The sequence below is a fragment of the Fusarium oxysporum genome, chromosome VI (genome assembly GCF_013085055.1).
Source record: "Fusarium oxysporum Fo47 chromosome VI, complete sequence".
Taxonomy (NCBI): domain Eukaryota; kingdom Fungi; phylum Ascomycota; class Sordariomycetes; order Hypocreales; family Nectriaceae; genus Fusarium; species Fusarium oxysporum.
In genome coordinates, this window is record NC_072845.1 from 2,982,599 (window position 1) to 3,002,447 (window position 19,849).

At 48.4% G+C, this 19,849-nt stretch overlaps 3 protein-coding genes across 3 annotated transcripts; all 3 read left to right on the forward strand.

Moving 5' to 3' along the window:
- Positions 1-328: 328 nt before the first annotated feature.
- FOBCDRAFT_320871 (RNA dependent RNA polymerase-domain-containing protein) lies at positions 329-4,509 on the forward strand (the record flags this gene model as incomplete). Its single annotated transcript, XM_054705108.1, has 2 exons — positions 329-3,299; positions 3,353-4,509. 2 exons carry the CDS (start codon positions 329-331, stop codon positions 4,507-4,509), a joined length of 4,128 nt encoding a protein of 1,375 aa, XP_054561083.1.
- A 1,572-nt stretch (positions 4,510-6,081) lies between these two features.
- Positions 6,082-6,935, forward strand: FOBCDRAFT_226545 (uncharacterized protein). The gene has a single exon (XM_031186047.3). It carries the CDS (start codon positions 6,148-6,150, stop codon positions 6,784-6,786), a length of 639 nt encoding a protein of 212 aa, XP_031037182.2. The 5' UTR covers positions 6,082-6,147; the 3' UTR covers positions 6,787-6,935.
- An 8,033-nt stretch (positions 6,936-14,968) lies between these two features.
- Positions 14,969-19,366, forward strand: FOBCDRAFT_226552 (uncharacterized protein). The gene is made up of 5 exons (XM_059609713.1): positions 14,969-15,924; positions 15,972-17,645; positions 17,693-18,264; positions 18,313-18,574; positions 18,667-19,366. Exons 1-5 carry the CDS (start codon positions 15,225-15,227, stop codon positions 18,876-18,878), a joined length of 3,420 nt encoding a protein of 1,139 aa, XP_059465169.1. The 5' UTR covers positions 14,969-15,224; the 3' UTR covers positions 18,879-19,366.
- The last annotated feature ends 483 nt before the right edge of the window (positions 19,367-19,849 follow it).

The following is a 19,849-nucleotide window of genomic DNA, read 5'->3' on the forward strand; positions in this document are numbered from 1 at the left end:
AGTAGATGCCTGCTCTCTGAATCACTGCACAACACTCGCGCCTTGTCATCGCACATCACCACGCCAAGTGACAAAATTCATCTTCCTCGATCCAAAAAAACTAAAAACTAAAAAAAAACTCTTTGATCTTGATCTTTGATGCAACAGCCATACTGATTTCTAACCTTTATGATCAACACTTGAAGTGTGCTACATCAAAATTATTCCTGGGGCATCATTCAATTAACCAAGGTACATTCTTTTGAAGTCATCATTATCATTTGAGCTCGTCGTTGAGGAAGCCACTTTGACTACTAACCTCCCCAGGTTATATGGATAGAAATTGAACATGAGCTCCAAATGCCCCCCCGACGGACTCTCGAAAGGGTCCCAACAAAACCCCAAGCACCAGCGAAGATCGAAGAGATGCAGGCCAGGGCAACCAAAGGTTCGGCGAAACCATACAATCAACCTTGATGGGCTTGCTTCTCAGCTCCACGGACAATGGAAAGCATGGCCTGAACTCACGATACATCTTGAGGGATTGTCAACTTCAGTCACGACTTCAAATCTCTGGGACTGGTTCTCTCATGAGGGAGAAATCGCATACATGGATATCTACGAGACGCAAAGAAATCCGAACATCAGTAACGCCAAAATCAGGTTCGAACCACCGCCAGAGCGAAACTTTTGGTACACGGGCAGTTATGTTGTTCGCCATCACGACAGAAAACAACATCCCAAACAGATTGAGATTTCTATTAAGCTTTCCAATCACGTACCTCCAGGCTTTCTGAAAAGCCCGGTACATCCTGACCGGACTTGCCCTGTCAAACTGACACTCTATCCTGCGGCCATACATTTCGGGAGCCTGACAGGGGAGAAATCAATGAAGATCATGAAGTCTATCCCTGGGATGGGCAATGGACGAAGTCTTAAACTTGAGCTCAGCCCGAAATACCAGAGACTGACTGTGTTCTTCCCCATACCGAGTGTTGCGGGGGGGAACAGAACTGAACGGCAACACAAAGTTGTTATTGACTTTTCGAGTATGAAGGATGTTTATCAAACAGCAGCCGTTGATAATTGCTGTACTCTTGTTGTTCCTCTCAAGACGCCACCTCAGTACTATTGGAAGACACCTGACATCCACTCGACCTTTTCCGACGAAACCAAGAATTGGAGTGTTATGGAGAGCTGGAATCGTGCAACAAATATTGTTCAACATGCTGGTCTCCCTATGATGTACCCTGTCACTCTCCACAACGACTTCCAAGATCCCGAATTCGTTGATATCGGCCGATGGACCACTCTTGGGTTCGTTCTGGATGGGGGAACTGAAATAGCAAGCCAGGTCAATCAACAGTTGGTGAGCATCCTGGACGACTTCAACATCACCACTAAAGTTCAAGATGATTTCAAGACTGTCCATGGAACAAAAGCAAAGATGTGGGAATACATAGACCACCAGGCTCCTACCGAAGGGCACAACGCACTTCAGATGCTTCAGTACTTCCCGGACTCGATTGTTCATCTGCCTTTCGAAATTAGATACCAGCTTGAAGTTTGTCTTTCACGCGGCTATCTCAACGAACACATGATAGGCAGGGAGTTCTTGGAGAGACTTGCGAACATGAAGCCAACCAAAGCCAGGCTTTGTCTCGAATCCGTGGCTGATAACGCTCAAGTTGTCATCGACCCAATGGCTATTTTAGAGGAGTCTCAGATTGATGGCTCTATAATAATGTCAAGAATTCCTTCTCATTGTTGTCTCATCCGTAAAGCCGTCATCACGCCAACAACCATTCGCTATACAACACCTACAGTGGAGATGTCCAACCGCGTCATGCGCCGCTACAAGCATTATGAGGATCGCTTCCTCAAAATCCAATTCACCGAAGAGATGGAAAAGGGGAGGATTGCGGTAAACAAGGACCAAAATGACGAGATCTACAAAAGAGTGCTTCGTTCAATGTATAAAGGCGTCCGTATCGGCGATCGTTTTTACGAATTCCTTGCCTTTGGCAACTCGCAGCTCAGAGTCAACGGCGCTTACTTCTTTTGTCCCACGGAACACCTATCATGCGACGATATCCGCAGGTGGATGGGTCAGTTTAGCCATATAAAGGTTGTGGCGAAGTATGCTGCTCGCCTCGGTCAATGCTTCTCTACCACACGAGAGCTTCATGCAATTTCGGCGCCGGCAATTCAACAGATACCTGATATTGAGAGGAACGGCTACTGCTTCACCAACGGCATCGGTAAGATATCGTCGTTCTTGGCGCAGCTTATCAGCGAAGACATGATTCTTGATGTTATTGCGCGACCCTCCGCCTTCCAGTTTCGTATGGGTGGCTGTAAAGGGGTTCTCGCCATTTGGCCCAACGACACCAAAGTCATGGAAGTCCATATTCGCGAATCCCAGAAGAAGTTCGAGTCAGATTCCAAAGGTCTCGAAATTATCCGCAGTGCAGCAATGGCGACAGCAACTCTCAATAGACAAACAATCACCATTCTCGAATGTCTTGGGGTCTCCATCGCTTCCTTCACTAACCTGCTTGACCACCAGTTGCGGTCGTATGAGCTGGCCATGGAGGACAACGATGTTGCAATAGACATGTTGACCAAATTTGTTGACGAGAACAATATCTCTGACCTGCTCAGGGCTGGTTTCAAAACAGATGATCTGCAGGAACCCTTCGTTGTTAACGTACTTAAACTTTGGAGATCTTGGTCCTTAAAGCTACTCAAGGAGAAAGCAAGGATTCAGGTGCAGAAAAGTGCTTTCGTCCTTGGCTGCGTCGATGAAACTGGCACCCTCAGAGGTCACTCATCCGAAACCGAAGGCTCCGAAGATAAAGCTATCGATAGACTTCCGCAAATCTTCATTCAGCTGAGCGACGCAACACACTATAACAAGACTCAGGTCATCAGCGGAGTATGCATAATTGGACGCAACCCTTCGCTGCACCCGGGAGACATTCGTGTTGTTGAAGCAGTGGACTGTCCAGCCCTGCATCACCTGAGGGATGTCGTTGTATTTCCATCCACCGGCGATCAGCCTGTTCCTAATATGCTTTCTGGTGGTGACCTTGACGGCGATGACTTCTTCGTAATATGGGAGCCGACTCTGATTCCTAGAAGATGGAATTATCCGCCTATGAATTACTTAGCGCCCAAACCCATTGAGCTTGATCGTGATGTCACGGTCGACGATCTCAGGAACTTCTTCGTCAAGTACCTAAAGAACGATAAACTGCCGCTCATTGCGACATCTCATCTAGCATTTTCAGACGACCTTGGCCCAATGTCACCAAAATGTGAGTCGTGGTAGTGCTCATATATCAATGTTTTCTGCTAACCCTGTTCTAAGGTCTTGAACTTGCAGAGCTGCACTCCAAAGCAGTGGACTATCCAAAGACGGGTGACCCAGCGGTATTGAGACGAGATCAACAACCTCGGAAGTGGCCCCATTTTATGGAGAAGAAGAACAGCTACACCTCCAGGAAAGCTCTTGGTGTCATATTTGACAAAGTGAAAGGTAAGCAAGTCAAGTTTGACCCTATCTGGGACAGTCCATTCGACCAACGGATTATCAAAAAGTTTGAACTCAAGCGAGACACACTCAAATCTGCAAGAAAAATCAAGACACAATACGATACATCTGTACGCCGACTACTGAGCCAACATGCGCTCAAGACTGAATTTGAGCTTTGGACTGGCTTTGCCATGTCGAAACCTGCTGTTGGTTCAGACTACAAAGTTCAGGAGGAGCTTCGTCGTGAGTACAATAATCTCAAGGCGGCATTTCGACAGCTATGTATCGATACTGCAGGTTCTAAGAATGCAGAGAAACTCGAACCCTTTGTCGCAGCCATGTACAAGGTAACCGATGAGGAAATGAAAATTGCACTATACGAGCACCACCGAGGAGTCATCAACAACGCGGGAACCCTCTTGCAACCGCGCAAGCTAGAACCAAAGTCAATGCCTCTGATTAGTTTCCCCTGGATCTTCCATAAGGAGATGTGTCGTATAGCAAACTCTAGTAACCTTGAACTGAGATCTCCACTTGCCGCGGGACCCCGTCAAGGAGAAATGCCAGGGTTTGGCGAGCACCTTGAGCCAACAGTGAAGAATGATGCCACGCCTGCAAACCAAGAGGTCCCCGAAGTGTCTGAGCTGGCGCCTGAGATCCATTCTCACCTTCCGGACGGCACAGTCCTTCATCGAGGACAGCCATTGGCTATTTTCCCTCTGGAAGACGATGCGGTCCCCGAGGGAGATGACGACTTCCCTAATGGCATTTCGGGTTCAGGGCAATCATCTTCTGCTGGAGATGATTTTGAAATGGTCAGCGACGAACAGCCAGATCTTTCATCAGAGAATGGCTTGGAAGTTGAAGTTCCGAGTGATGACATCGTCGAAGACGAGACAGACTCGATCTACAGCGATGAATTGGAGGAGGAAGACGCCGAAGAAGCTATTGATCGCTTGGTCAGCCTCATGGGTGAGGCGGATGCCAAGTGACCATTGGCATTGGGATCAGCTGCCGATACGACCACGGCATTGGCCTAAGATTGAAAATCTTGGTGCTGGAGAAATTGGACCATTGTAACGGTAAGGACGACAACGGGGTCAGCCAGTTGGTAAGGAAAAGGTAGACAGTAAACTCAGTAGTACAACAAACCAAAGTTTTGGGACTACCAGGTTACTTAGGCTGATAATCAAATTCATCGTCTGATGCAAAGATCCGTCCGTAAAACCCATTTTTCACCTGCAGTAACCTCTCGTCCTTCGTGCTAAGTTAAAGTAATTAGTAAATCTTTGGGGTCAAGATTCATGTAGCACGGGAAGTCTGTCTAATCAAAGACGGCAAAAAGGTGTAGGGAACTTCTTACCAGTAGACAATCGTCTCCATGTTTGTGGAGAAGCAATGTCCCAGTCTCAAGAGGGACCACGATCTCTTCTCGAGACGACCTTCGATCTCTTGGGTAAAATACTGTCTCGCCCCCAACACAGCCCTCAGAAGGGGATGTCAAATAGAGTAACAGGGTCCACGTGGTTCTCACTGGTAGTGGAGGATCCGAAGGTAACGTCAGGTTATTCGAGTCGTCATCTGGTGGGCGAAACAGACGTTGGTCAGCTAAGGTGCGCATGTCAAGTGAGAAGAGGGAGCCATGGGATAGATAAATGGGTGCAAATTATGGAACGCTTGTGGAAGGACAGGAGCAAGAGGTTTGTGTCGTTATGCCATTGAGGTCGCTACGATGGTCGTTGAATGGAACAGTTGTGGAGATGAGACTTGTACACGTACAATGGCAGTCAAAAAACTGGCCCTTCGAGTAACGATATACTCGAATATTAGGATTTAGCCCAACAGGTTCACCACCCCTACGCAACATTAACTTTGCTGTCTACGACATCGTGACCATTGCAGTTGGACATAGACGGCGAATCGACACGAAGCAAGACTTACCACTTCTCGTTAACATCGCCGTCTAGCAAGACCTCTTTCAAACCAGTTTGCTCCCATAAGCGAGTTGCAAAATCATAGCTATCAACCTGAAACCGGTCGTTGACACGAACTGCTTCGCCTCGCTTGGGACGACCTGGCGTTGTTTGTAGAGGGAGGGTTTTTAGAAAGGCCACATAATCGCGGCAGAGCGATCGCGGGAAAAATGAAGGTATAAGAGCAACCTTGGAAGTCAATGGATGAGGCTCAGGAGACAAGTCAACTATCGGCAGAGAAGGCTTGAAAGCTGGCCATGATGGAGGAACTGGTGGTGGCGGCGCTGAGGCTTCCACTTTGCTTGACTTGGATCCTTTATTTTTTATTTTCGGCATACTTTCCAAAATGGAAAGTAGGGAATATTTATTGGGCGGCTGCTGGACTGGGGGGGAAGAGAGAGAGGTTGATGAGGCTCTTTATTGACTTGACTTGACACGACCTGACATGAGACAGTGATACTTGAGTTATGTAGATATCCACTACATTCGTGATAGTTGTATGCAATGAGCGGGGTGCTATATCCCTAAAGGTAATATCGAGTAACTAAGTGAAGGTAAGAGGTAGTAATAGGCATTCAACGGTTTACCTTACTATTCCCAGCACAGTTATCCGTCACAAACGCTGCCACCAAATAGAAGTTGGCGGATCACGAAAAAATGCCTATTCTTGCTTCTTTAGTAAGCTCATGGCTCGGTATACCCAACTCTGATAAAGGTTCAATTCCCCGGGAAAACCAAGAAACTTCACCAGCCCAGCAAAGACCATCTGCGAATGTTTCAATCCCACCAGCAACACCAACTCCACCAACTATTTCTGCTGCTCCACAAAGAGCATCGCCAATAATAGCAGCACAGCAACCGTCATGGGACCGTTCAATTCGACAGTTCGGTCTGCTGCTCACTGGTGCTGGGTTCCTTGCTGCATCTGTTGCCGTGTCAAGACGTTCAGTGCTACGAATGCGGCACAATTCCTTCCCCAAATTTTACACTTCCAACCGACACCAAGTCAAATTTGACTCGGGTGACAGATCTTTACTCGCTGTGCAAGCCCTTGGACTTGCCACGCTCAACGTCATGAGCTTTGGAGTCATGCTGGTAGGAGGCATTTCCTGGGCATTTGATCTCTCCTCGATAGAGGAATTAAGGCAGCGGACGCAGGCTGTGACCCGCAGGCCTGGGATGGTGAGCCCTGAAGATGAAAAAGCGATGGAGGAGTTGATAGAGGGACTTATGGGCAAGATGGGAATGGAGAAGCCACAGAAGCCTTTAGACATTCCCCAAGAGGATGAGAAATGAAGTTCTTGTGTCGTCTGCTCGGCCAAGGCGCTCCTCGATACTACTACAAAGCTGAGCAGAGCTTGGTGTGTAAGATACGATGTATTCATATTATGCGAGATGGAATACTCTAATCACGAAACGACTACTAAAGAACATTGGTCATTCAACCAGTCGTATTGAATTATCATGCAGTGACATTGCCCCAGAAGGAGGGATCCCACATAGTACACATGCAGCGTAAGCTCCTCATTAATCATACGCAAAGTAAATAATCCCTAAAGCACTAGCGAACCAAAAACCATCCTAGACACCATCTGCCATTCATCATGCCCGCCTCCCATGCCTCGCAAACCATTACAGTACCCAGACCCTGGACAAATGCTTCAACGCCTCATCAACATGCTCCCAGCTTATGTGTGTATCCTACATCCGCACCCTTGTTCAACTCCCCCTACCTTTATAGGAATCCTTTTGTGAAGCTGGGAACCCTACTAAGGCTACTCTTCCTCCTGGGAATGTCCACCGTGGATGCATCATCTCCTTCGCTGACCCGCCAGGGGCCCATGCGACTGCGGACACTACCCATGACGCTGCCCGACCCCTTGTCGTTGCGGAGGTTCTTCAATCCTGCCAATTCGCGCTCCAGTCGAGCGATTTTCTCTTTTTCTTCTCGGAGTTCACGCTCAGCTCGACGAGCTGACAACTGATTTTGGGACTCCGATGACTGTAGCTCCTCGATGGTCTTCAGAAGCTTCTCGACCTTGTCGCGCATCCTTGAGACATCCTCTGAGAGCTGTGTGTTTTGTTTGTCCTTGCGGTCGATCTGACCTTGCATATCCTTCACGATTCGATCTACGTTTCGAACGGAGCGCTGAGATTTGCTACGCTCAGTCTCCTGGTCTTCGAGCTGTGATTCGAGCTGCATCATGTTAGCTTCGATAAAGTTGTCTAGTGTTACAGGGACAACTCACCTCCTGAATACGTTTGTGTAGGAACTTGACATCCTGGCTGGCACTCGAGTAACCCTTGGTCTCCAGATCAACAAGTTTGAGTTGGGCCTCGTTTAGAACTTTTTCCAAAGATGCCTTCTGTTGTTGCAGCTGAATGCTGTTTTCGCGCTCCACCATGACATCCTTTTGTACCTCTGTCACTAGGGCTTCTGCTCTGCGCATCTTCTCCACGGCAGCGGCCGCAATATCCTCTTGTTGGGCAAGATGTGACCTTAGTTCCAGAATCTCCTTGTCCATGTTGGCGGCATTGCGCAGAGAGGGACTGTCTCCCTTCACAAGGTCCTCAAGGCCAGATTTCGCTTCCTCGAGGCGAGCCTCGACATTTCGCTTCTCCCGGAGAAGGTGATCTCGTTCTGCTGTGATCTCGTCCACTGAGGAGCGGAGAGTACGGACTTGAGAGAGCAATGTCACAACCTTTCCTTGAGCTTCGTTGTGAGCATTTACTGCCTCATCACGAGAGGAAGCGACGTCTGCCAACGTTGACTCTAAACGAGCCTTCTCCTTGGACCAGGTTGAGCTGTTGAGGACTTCATCATCCCACTTTGACCTCAACTCATCAAGTTCTTCTCGAAGGCGGGCAATCTCTGCTTGCTTGAAGAGCCTCTCCTCACGAGCAAGATCAAGCTCGTTGGTCAGTGTAGCGAACTCGGCCTGATACTTCTTACGAGTCTGCTCCATACTCGATTCCTTGTCCTCGATCTCCATGGCTCTCTGGTTACGGTAGTCCTCGAGTTCGTGTTGAAGTCTCTTCTTAGCCTGAGTGGCAGCTGCCAAATCGGTCGAAATATCCTCAACCTTTTCCTCGAGGCGTTGGTTCTGGCGTTGGAGATCCTCAATGCTGGCATCCATCTTCTCACGTTCTGCCATGACCTCCGCATATGTGTCTTCGGCTTCCTTTGCTTGGGACTTGGCAAACTGTTCGGCGCGACTAGCTTTGAGAACAGCGATCTCGGCCTGTTCGAGTTTGCTGAAGTATTCGTCCGCGCGGCTCTTATACATTTCAAGACTAGAAGAGACATCTGCAAACTTGGAGGTTTCTGCATCAAGACGAATCTGAAGATCTGCAAACTCTTGGAGAAGCTGATTTCGATTCTGTGCCTCTTGCTCTCTTGCTAGAGTCATCTCCTGTAGGTCAGACTTGACATCGCGGAGCTCGACTTCGGCTTTGGCGCGATCGTGCCGTAGTCTCTCAAAGTGTCCCTTGATATCGGTTAACTCCGCCACGGCGTCCTTGTGACTATGAACCAAGGCTCGACGAGAGTCTTCTTGGCTGTTCAGGACCTCTAAAATTTCTTCATGTGTGCGTGTCTGTACATCCCGTAATGAAAGCTGCCCGGATCGAATTGTGCGCTCCAAAGCAGACACCTTCTTATTAGAGTCATCGAGCATTTCATGAAGACGAGTATTGACCATCTCAAGTTTTTGAATGCGACGCAAAGATGGGCTTTGGTCATCGTAGTTCTCCGGTACAGACGTGCTTCGGTCAATCTGGCTCTGCAGGTGACGATTTTGCATTTCCTTAAGTTGAAGCTGATTCTGAAGTTCCTCGACTTCGGCTTTCAAATCCATACGATTGTTGAAGTTGAGAGTGTCGATTGTTCGATCGGAACGTGTTGAATCTTGAAGATGGTCGAGTTCCTGGAAGCGCCGGGTGGGTGTGGAAGTATTGGAGTAATTGCGAGCATGAAGCTTAGCTGCCCTCTTCTGAGTTGGTGACCCCTGGAATGGCGCCTCATTGAGCTGGATCTCCTCGAGCTTAGGTCGGCTAGCAGGGTCATTCCTCGACGCTCGCATTGCGCTAAGTTGATTCTCGGCGTTTGTTCGAGCTGCTGTTTGCACACGAAGGTTTTGCTGAAGCTCCTCAACTTTTCTCACAAGATCAAAGTTCTGAATGAGTACATTCTCATCAGCTCCATCTGACTGAGGGGGGATGGGAACCTCTGGATCAACAGTCCGTAGAACATCTAGCATCTGAGCTCGCAGCTCATTCACTTCCTTGTCTCGTGTATCCACAGATGTTTGCAGGGTACGAATAGTAGTCTGAGCCTGAGTTCGTAATTGCCGCTCCGACTCAATGGTTCTATTTGCTTCAGCCAGCTGCGCTGTGAAGGTAGAAGTCGCCTTTTCGGCATTTCTGCTTGACTTGACTTCACGGGCAACCTCATGGCTAAGATCTTCCAGGCTGAGCTGCAATTTCTCCGCTCTTTTCTCAAGTGATGCAATTGCGAGTTGGGAATCACCCAACTGCTTGTTGAGTTTTGTGTTCTGCTCTTCCAGCCGAGCCTTTTCGCGCTGGAGAGACATGATCTGACCTCGAGATGCCTCACTGGCGCGTGAACTAGAGCGAGCAATCTCCAACCCTTTCTGCTGTAGTTTGTTCAGCAAAGCACGATTGTCATTCTCTGATGCTGTCAGGCGGCTCTTCACAGTGGTCAACTCCCGTTCAAGTCTTTCTTTGGCTTGATCGTTTTTCAAGCCAAATTCGCCTGATTCGAGGATCAACTTGTTGAGGTCTTCAATCTGGTGGTTGAGCTTGGCGCACTCTCCTTCAAACCATTGAAGCCGTTCCTGTGCTGCATCGAGATCTTTTCGAAGACTGTTCTCGCGGTCCAGGGCTGCCTTAGAGGCTTGTCTCTCGCCAGCGACCTCGGCTTGCATTCTTGCCTCCTCAGCTTGTGTCTTCGCCACTCGAAGGCGGCGAATCTCTTGTCTTGCTTCGTCACGTTCTTTCTCAGCAGTAGTCCGAGCCTCCATTGTTCTCCGCAAGGTATCCTGCTGGGCATATAGTTCTTTCTCGATGATGATTTTTGACTCGTTAAGACGATCGAATTCATCCTTCAGCTCCTGGTAGCGGTGCTCACCGAGCAGTTGGACGTCATCTCGAGACTGGCGTTCTCGACTTAGATCCATCTGTGTCTTGTACAGCTCATCTTTAAGATCCTTTATTTGTGACTCAAGGACTTGGCGATTCTGATCGGCTTGTGCATCCTCCGACAGACGTGCTTCCAGCAAGCTCTTTGCGTCCTCGGCCTCTCGCTCCAGTTGAGATTGTCGAGACTTCATGGCGACAAGTTCAGCTTGAGCCTCGCGGTACTTCTCGGCGTTCTTCTCTTTCTCAGTGGTCAGAGACTTCTTCTGATCTTCAAGAGATTGGCGCTCGCTTTCGAAGTTCTTGTTGTCGGTTCGCAGAAGAGCGAGTTCACTCTCCTTTTGCCGTACAAGATCCTCGTAATCAGTCGACGTCTTGGAGAGCTCGTTGAGCTGTCTCTGGATGTCTTCGTTCTCGTGAGTAAGTTGAGTTTCTCGGAGCTTAGTTGACTGAAGCTCTCTTTGAGCCGCGTTAAGTTTAAGCTCCGAATCTTGATCGAGCTTCACAAGCTTGGTCTCCAAATCCTGAACCTTCCTTTCCTTGACCGATAGTTGACTTTGAAGCATCTTGATCTCATCTTGGAGGGCAAGTTCCTGCTCGCTACGCTCGGCCTGCCTCTGAGTTATGTCGGCCATTGATTGTTCAACTTCGCTGATCTTTGTGCTCAACCCTTTTTTCTCCTCCTCAAGCTTAGCAATGAGGGTGGCAGCTTGCTCGAGCTGAGAACGATACGTTTCGACATCTCGTTCCGCCCGGTTCTTGGCATTTAGAAGGTCGTCTAACTCGTCTTCTAGCCTTTCCTGGTCTTCAATTGCTCCCGCAAGCTTCTCCTCGAGCTCCGCTTCTCGAAGCTGAAGCCTCTTGAAAATTTCCTCTTTATCTAAAGCAAGCGCACGCTCACTCTCGAGAGTTTGTTGGATTCGGACCATTTCGGCGTGACAATTTCGCCGTTCCTCCTCAAGTTTCATACGATTTTGGGACTCCAGTTGCATCCTTTCGTTTAGATCCTTGATCATTGCATCCCTTCGCTTGACTTCTGTGGCTGTACGAGTGGTACCAAGAAGAGGCTTCATCTTCACAATCAGCTGCCACCATGGGTTTTCCGCCAAGTCCAGGTAAACATTGAAGTTTCTTTGGATGATTCTGGTGGCCTCAGTGCGAAATAGCCTCTTGTAGGCTGCCCGCCTTTGTATGAACCCTCGAGCGACTGATTGAAATCTGGACATGATTTGGGTGATTAGAGCATCTCGTTGCTCCTCAAGCTCTGCAAGAACACCCGCGCGGAAGAAGACTTTGGTCAAGCCCACCCGATATAAAGCGCGGTCAAGTCCAAGCTTTTCAAGCATAAGACTGGCCGCGGCCTGTCCTTCGAGATATCCTTTGGGCATATCCTGGCAAAGGACCTCATATCGCTGTCGAAATTCTGCAAAGGGGAGTCTGTTGGGGAAACCAGTCCGCGCAATTCTGATGCCTTCCAGAACACCATTGCAGCGTAATTGGTCAAGAACAAGGAGATTGTTGAACTGCTTTGGTTTCTTTTTATGGTTGGGAAGGATGCATCGAACAAAATGAGGATGGGTGGAGTGGAGTTGTGCCATGAGACTGTGAAGATGCTCCTTGTGTTTCTGGGCGACTGTGCGGAAGAGCCCTCGCTTGACTCTGCTTCTTCCAGTGGCATGATCCTCCTCCGATTCAGCACAGTCAGAAAACAGGGAAGCAACGTGCTTGTTCGATGAAGCAGCTAGAAGGCGGGTGATGTTATCATTCAGAGGGTCCTTGTTTTTCTCTAACCATCCTTCTGTAGAGTACTCGACCTCGGCAGCATAGTGAGTGAGAATGAAACCCTGACCAAGACGCGAGGGTCGGTATTTCGTTGATTTCTTGTCCCATAAAGAATTAAGCTTCTCAGTGAATGACTTGTCTGTAGCTTTGGGCATAACGCAATCCTCGTCAAGGCAAGAAAAGACACCTATTGGATTCGACAATTCAATCAAATCAATCGTGGGCTGCAGGTCACGACCAAAATCGATGAATTTCCATTCGATCTGCTCACGTGCATATTCTTCTTGTTCCAGGACGAACATGTGATGATTGAAGAATTGCTGCAACTTTTCGTTGGTGTAGTTGATGCATAGCTGCTCAAAGCTATTCTGTTCGAAAATCTCAAAACCGGCGATATCGAGTACTCCGATAAAGTGCGAATCCTCCAGGCCCATGCCAGTGCGATCAAGCTGTCCATTGATTCGGTTGACGAGATCGCCGAAACCGCGTTCATAGATGCCCTTCGAAAGAGCGTCTAAGCCAAGCCGAACTTGCTCAGGGGTTTGTACCTTCTCAACCCATTCTCGACCTGCCTTGACTTTGGGGTGGAGAAGACCTTTCAAGAAGGGCTCTAATGGTACACCAAGAAGCTTACACACTTTTGCGGCTTGCTCTTTTGCATCTGGTGCCAGACGGGCTTGGTCTGCAGTGCGGCTTTCCTTGACAACAGTGATGTTGCCCAGGTGTAGCACCGCCGCCACAGTTCGCAAAATAGACCTCTGCTCTTCATCCGAGAACCCCATCACGTTAAATGCTTCCATGAGGGATTCCCATTCATCATGATCTGAGACACCCACAATTGTGTCGTGGCCATCTCTGGTATAATTGAAATTTTCGACCGTAAGACCATCGATTAAGAATTCCCTCTTTAAGCTGGAGCTTGCACCTTTGAGAAGTTGGTAAAATACGTGGTAATTTCGTTCGTGGGGGTTGATATGTACGACTCTGGATTTTTCTAGCAGATACCAGTCGATGTATGCGCCACAAATAGCTCCATTTCGAGTGAATTCAATGCGAATGAATTTTCCGAATCGTGAGGAATTGTTGTTGCGGACTGTCTGAGCGTTTCCGAATGCCTCGAGAATTGGGTTTGCTCGAAGAATTTGTTGTGAGAGGTTAGAATGGTGAGGTTTGTGCTTGATTGTCGAGTCTGCCTGAGCAACAGCAGCGAGATATTGAATGACCTTTTTCGTGTTCTCTGTCTTGCCTGCGCCGGATTCACCAGTCACTAGAATGCTCTGGTTCTTCCCCTCTTCCACAAGGTTGCGGAAGGCTTCATCAGCCATTGCAAAAATATGAGGTTTCGTGTCCTCTCTGCTCCGCCCACGATACATGTTGATGTATTCATTGCTGTAAATGGGAATCGACGCGTACGGATTGACGGTAACAAGGAAAAGGCCCGAGTACGTATAAATCAAATCGGCTTGGTATCGCATGTGAAGGTTGTGGACAACTGATGCCTCGTTCAAGTGCGTCAACTCGGCCATGTCGTTTGCCTTGTCGAACTTGGCAGGGTTCACTTTGTCGACGCTCTCGGCATCGGCCTCTCTTTGCTGAAGAACTGTTAATATACGGAACGCCAACTATCGGCTGATACTTACAGTGCCGTCGTCGCACTGGACTAGTAACCGATTCCCGTCCATTTCTTCGACGATCCATCCCCGGACGAATGCCGCTTGTGGATCCTTAAGCCAGACGTAGCGCTTCCCGGAGAAGTCGTTTTCACCTTCGATACCCTTTACTGTATCATGGCGTTTCATCTCCTCGGTCTTGATGAATGACGGTGCAAATGTCGTCGATGTTGGAGTGCCGCTCTTGGAGTCACTGCGTTGTTGCCTTGGCGCTGAACCGGAGAAACCATGAGTTATTGCTGATAATGATCCATTTGACTGTGTCCGGCTGTGTCCTAGAGGCGTCGAGAGCCCAGGAGTTGATGAAGGAGAGGAGAATATGGCTGACTTGGGTCGCAAGTTGGTATTTGTAGCTGGAGAGGCAGAAGGCGTTCTCGCAAAAGGATTACTGCGCCGATGCGCTGTGCCGTTGGCGTTGGCGTTGAAAGTCATCGTGAAGAGCCCACATGAACAATTGGTAGTCTTGCGGTCTTCTCGGCCAGATACTCGACTCCAGGTTGTGCGATTACGCAAAGTAAACAAATCAGGCAGGGTAGAGAAACAATAGGGAAGCGCAGTTTCTGGTCTTCCAGTTATTAAAAGGTAAAATTATAACAAACTTGTGGCCGGGATTCACCCTTTCATGAACGTGCCATGAAGTAATGCAATACAAATGCAAGTATTGGGATAGCACAGTTGGGCATGGAACTGACATTAACATCAGCGATCTATTCAGCGCGTTGCCAGGGACAGCTGACGGGGAGTAAACAAAGCTATGTCATGTGATCTAAGCGCCCGATCCGCGCTAAACCGTATGCGACTAGACGCGACGCATATTCCTGTCAGAGACAGATTGGGATTATATTCTTAGCTTTATTCTTTCAATGTACTACCTACTCTATCACGTCTAGGGGTGCTTGCCAACGAAACCTTTCGACAAGCAGATCAGTCAACGTACGAAAAGAAAATCACGGTGTTGACTGTTATGAATTCATCACGAAATCTCGATTTTAAACTGCAACTTTACTACTTGGGGTTTGCATATTGAGATCACAACGAATAAATTGACCCTCTTCCCGACTTATCCACCCCCGAAGGCTTCAACGCTTGACCATAAGCTTGGATTAGCATCTGATTTTCTCGTTGATGCGATCGGGCACGTCATCTTTGATCCGCGAAAACTTAGAATATTCATCACAAATGAGCCGGTACGTGTATGGCCATGGTGCGGCCCAGGGCTACCAAACCTCGCAGCCCTACGCGTACTCAGCGAATGAATCGTATAATCCTGCTCTTTATCATAACGACGCAGCTGGGACTCAACCGGCTCACGGCCAGGGAGTTGCGGAAGCGTATGAGTATAATCAGACTGCCATTCCAGGTTTAGGAATGAGATTTTCGCATGACACTGCGAACTGGCAACCGACATTACCTCAGAATATTCCCGATACTCAAATAGACTCGACCAGTGCCATGACAACGGGTGTGACGACAAAGCCCGATGATAATGACGCATCCAGCCATTCGATAACATACAACTCGCGGTCGACTATTGCAATGGATGTGGATAAAATGGAAGAAGGTGAGCTCAGTGAAGGCGAACTTGAGGATATCTATGAGCCCAGCGGGATAGATGGTCCCGATGCCGAGAATCAAGGCTCCCAACCGCCAGATTCTACAGCTGCCAAGCATCACACGACCAAGAACCTGCAAAACAACCACGATGCCGAGAAACGAGCTTCGAACTCAAAGCAACTCGGTCGCGAACGTTCCGGCTCATACTCGCCGTATCTCTCCCCCCGTGAAATAGAATCCAACGGTTCGGAAAACGGCGGGTCAAATACACGTATGTCTAGTTTCTTAGTACTTTGTGGTGATGCTAATTCCGACCAGGTAACTCACGCGTTGCCAATGACCTTAAAATGACGGAGTCAGCAACAGTCATGAAGACCACGAATGATAATGGCGGCGAGTACAGCTCAAGCCCGAGGCCTGACGCAAGGCATATAGATTCAATTATCTCAGAATCTAAGAAAAGGGCTGAAAAGGCGATTTTACACCTCTGGCCACTCAATGTTCGATATCACAACTATATCGAAGAAGGAATTGATCGGGCACTGCTGGATGAGCTTTTTGAGGAGATGGGCCTTGACTTGGAAGCCACTACCGCAAACCAAGGAGAAGCAAAACGCCCGTCGATGTCAAAAGTTGCTAAAGTACCGAGTAATACCCTCGACCAAGAGAGTCCTTCAACGGTAGCAAGCACGGCCACCACTGGGCCTAGGGGCGTGGAGCAGATGAAAGACAAGTCTGAAGAACGGAAAGATCGTATAGCCCGTTTATTGGCTGCCAAAGGTTCCAAAACAACAGTCGGAGACACTGATAACACTAAGCCTACATATCCGATGTCCTTATTGCCGGGCAACACGAAAACAGACAAGACTAAGAGTCAATCGGAGAAGTCGAAGCTGATCCAACAAAAGATGGAGGCATTGATAAAAGCACGGGAGGCAAACGCGAAGGCGGCGCCCCAAGCCCATACACCCTCAGAGCCTCACTTACCTCTGCCAGTAACTGAAACCAGCAGGTCGCAAAGTCTTGCGCGTGCTGATTCCATGAATATTGATGAGCAAACAGAAGTCAATGTTGAAGTTGCGGATCCAGCAACGGCACCTTCTATCCCTGGATTATTCCTGTCATCAAACGCACCCTCTCCTGTTCCTCACCAGCGCAAACGACCTGTTGCAGCGGACTTGAACGAAAATTCCACGGCCATGTCTCATAAGCGCCCGTTTGGCCAGACTCGAGAGTCTCGTCCATTCCTAATCGATGTGAGCGACGATGAAGACGACGCCGAGATGGAAATTGATTCTCCTGAGTTGCGGCCTTCGTCAATACAGCGGCCTATGACACCCGGTTCAAGAACAGCATCTTTCCGTGATCATCCGGCTCTGCTAGACAGTGCGTCTCGTCGCGCTGCATCTAGCCCAAAGACTGCAGGGACTCCCACCACAAGTGCTAATGGCATGTATGATCTTGAGAGTATGAACAAAAAGATTGAGGATATGAAGCGAAAAATTGCCGAGGCCGAGGCTCGTAAGAAGGCAAAACAGTCCGGCAATAATTCACCTTTGCCTCAATCTGGATCGCCTTCAAAGGAGGGTAGCGTCGACGTTCCGACCCCGCCAGCACCTGCTGTAAGGCGTGCTGTATCGACAAATACCGAAGTGGTTCAAGGTAGCCCGGCGTCAAGTGTGCACCATTCTCCACGTGCTATTGCCAAGTTGCCCAAAGCGAGAGACCAATCCGTGATAGCAAGACCCTCGCTGCGTGCTCGAGTTGCCAGCGAACGCCTGCCTATTCTTGAAGCTCGGCGAAGGGCACAGGCCGAGCAACTCAAGCATCTATACTCTGAAGCCGCTAGACTCGAGAAGGAGATTCAGAACAGCTTGGCTGAAGAAGAGCGATTGAAGGAAGATGCTGCAGAAAATGAGTTGAACCCGTCAACGCCGAACGAGTCTGAGCTGGAGGATTTCCAGAGGGACAGCTTAGATATGGTGACAAATGGTTAGCATAATTGATTCTGTACGTGTTCTATACTGATCTTGAATTAGCTCAGAGGTCCTCTCAAGAGACGAACTCAAAAGAAACATTAACTGAACTTGCAGAGAACGAAAAAATGAATCTCTCTTACGATGAAGTTGAGCCAGACGCCTCGATGGACGAAGCCTCGAGCATTGAGTCGACTAATAACAAGGAAACGATAGACGAACCTCTTCAAGGTGAACTTCGAGAGCTTGAGAATCATAGGACAAGAGAGACTACTGTACCCGGTAGCCACTCTGCATTAGCGGCAAGATCTTCCATCACACACAATACAGTCAACATATCTGGCGATCCTGCCATGAATGGAGCTGAAGAGGCCGAAGAAGATGTGGCAATGGAAGAGGCCGATACTTCGAGCGAGGAGGAAGATACCGATGACTACGAGCCAACGCATGTCGGCATTCGTCTACCAGATCCACAGTCCCCTGCTTCCTGGCATTCTTCGCCTTTTCATGCACCACTCGATCATGGAGTGCTAGAAACAAGCGATACTGACATGCAGGGCATGGCAACGACAACTCCAATCACTCAGCCGATCTCAACCGGTGATGGAGATACGGAATCTGAAACGCATCGAGAAGTAGACAAACTTGGTCTGTTCTTGGGTTGCAAAGCTAACTCCTTACAGGCCGAGGCCCAAAAGGCACTGCGAGTTTGTGAGAAAATCGACAAAACCACATTCGTCCCATATGAGACGCCTCTTCAATACTTTAGGGCTTATCGCTTTCATCCTCAGTACAGCGGTTCGGTGGCGGGGGGGTTGCGCTCTTTGACCTACAGCAATAAGATCGACGTAACAAGGGAAGTATGCCCTGACCAGCTCATTGAAGGAGCTTGCCCTAGAGGCAGCGAGTGCCAATTCCAGCATTTCGAAAACATGCAGGTTCCGGGTACGTGCTATCATGATCCACGAAACACACAACCAAAAACAAGCGAGGGCGCATGCCAGTGGAGGGAACGCTAACATGCCGAGCGGCAATAGATGATCAAATTCTCCTTCAACTTGGTGCCTATGGCAACTGCGAGGCAGAACAACATGATCAGTACGTTGAAGGACTTCGCGAATTGCTTACAGACTTTCGCAAACGCAAGGTGAAGGACTTCGATGCTATCAGCAACGGTATTATCGAGTATCGTGCGAAGTTTCTCGGCGACAAAACGAAAATTCTACCATTGGGTGCTGTCACCCTTTGAAGATGACCCGAAATTTGACCCGTCCTTTGAGACAATAACACTGGCAATGGTTCTTGTCAGAGAGCTAATTCGACCGCCATTGCACACTCGGTGGATCGATGATGCTCAAGACATGAAGTTACACAATGAAGCGTAGTGCTTTCGCGACTGCGCCATCATGCAGCTCGTTTCGTTTCTGAAGCTGATATCCGTATTTGACTCTCCAAAAGATCCATTCAACTTACTAAAAAGTCATGGGTTGCATCTGACAGTCTCTCGGGATGATTGATCTGCTTGTGATGGGCAAGATGCAGCTGAAGGCGATACAGAAAAATAAGAAAGACCTCGAAAGGAAAAGAAAGAGTAATATGCTGTATTTTAAAGAGGAGGTAGACGCGTTATCAGAGTACATTAGGTACAGCCGACAATAGTAAATGGATTGCCTCCGTATGAGATGACCAAATATACCGGGCTGGAGGGTAATAATACATTCTTATTTGATAAGTTTAACTGACTTCTAACACCATGTCTCTTTCGTTGTTGTTTCTTTAGGGGATCTTGACTGCTTATTGTCTTGTATTCTGAAGCAGGTAACCGCTCGATCCCCAATATGATACGCTGCTGTAAAAATTGACCATAATCATGGGTATGAGGATCTTCCCTTAGTGAAGGCAAAAACTTAGGATACCTACCTATCTTAATTGATAAAGGACTTGGTAGGTTTCATGTAGCTTTAGTAGACCTTGCACTGTTTTATTTTGGCACATGGCCTCTACGTTATGTGCTTTCTTGCTCCATGAGGCTTACTTATAATATTCTCACAACATTGATTCCACATCATGCAGTGAAATATCCCTGGTCAGGCTCCACTCCACGCCTTTATATTTGCATCTGATTTCCAATACTGCGCAAATGCACATCCGCGGCATGAAACGCAGCGTCTAAGCAAATAACTCCGAAAATCGGCTTAGATGTCTACTGTAGGAGCCGAT

Bases quoted from the DNA above. Each gene is read 5' to 3' on its own strand.
- FOBCDRAFT_226545 (XM_031186047.3), top strand. From the start codon at position 6,148: ATGCCTATTCTTGCTTCTTTAGTAAGCTCATGGCTCGGTATACCCAAC.
- FOBCDRAFT_226552 (XM_059609713.1), top strand. From the start codon at position 15,225: ATGCGATCGGGCACGTCATCTTTGATCCGCGAAAACTTAGAATATTCA. The intron at 15,925-15,971 runs GTATGTCTAGTT...AATTCCGACCAG, and splicing joins AAACGGCGGGTCAAATACAC to GTAACTCACGCGTTGCCAAT. The intron at 18,575-18,666 runs GTACGTGCTATC...GAGCGGCAATAG, and splicing joins CGAAAACATGCAGGTTCCGG to ATGATCAAATTCTCCTTCAA.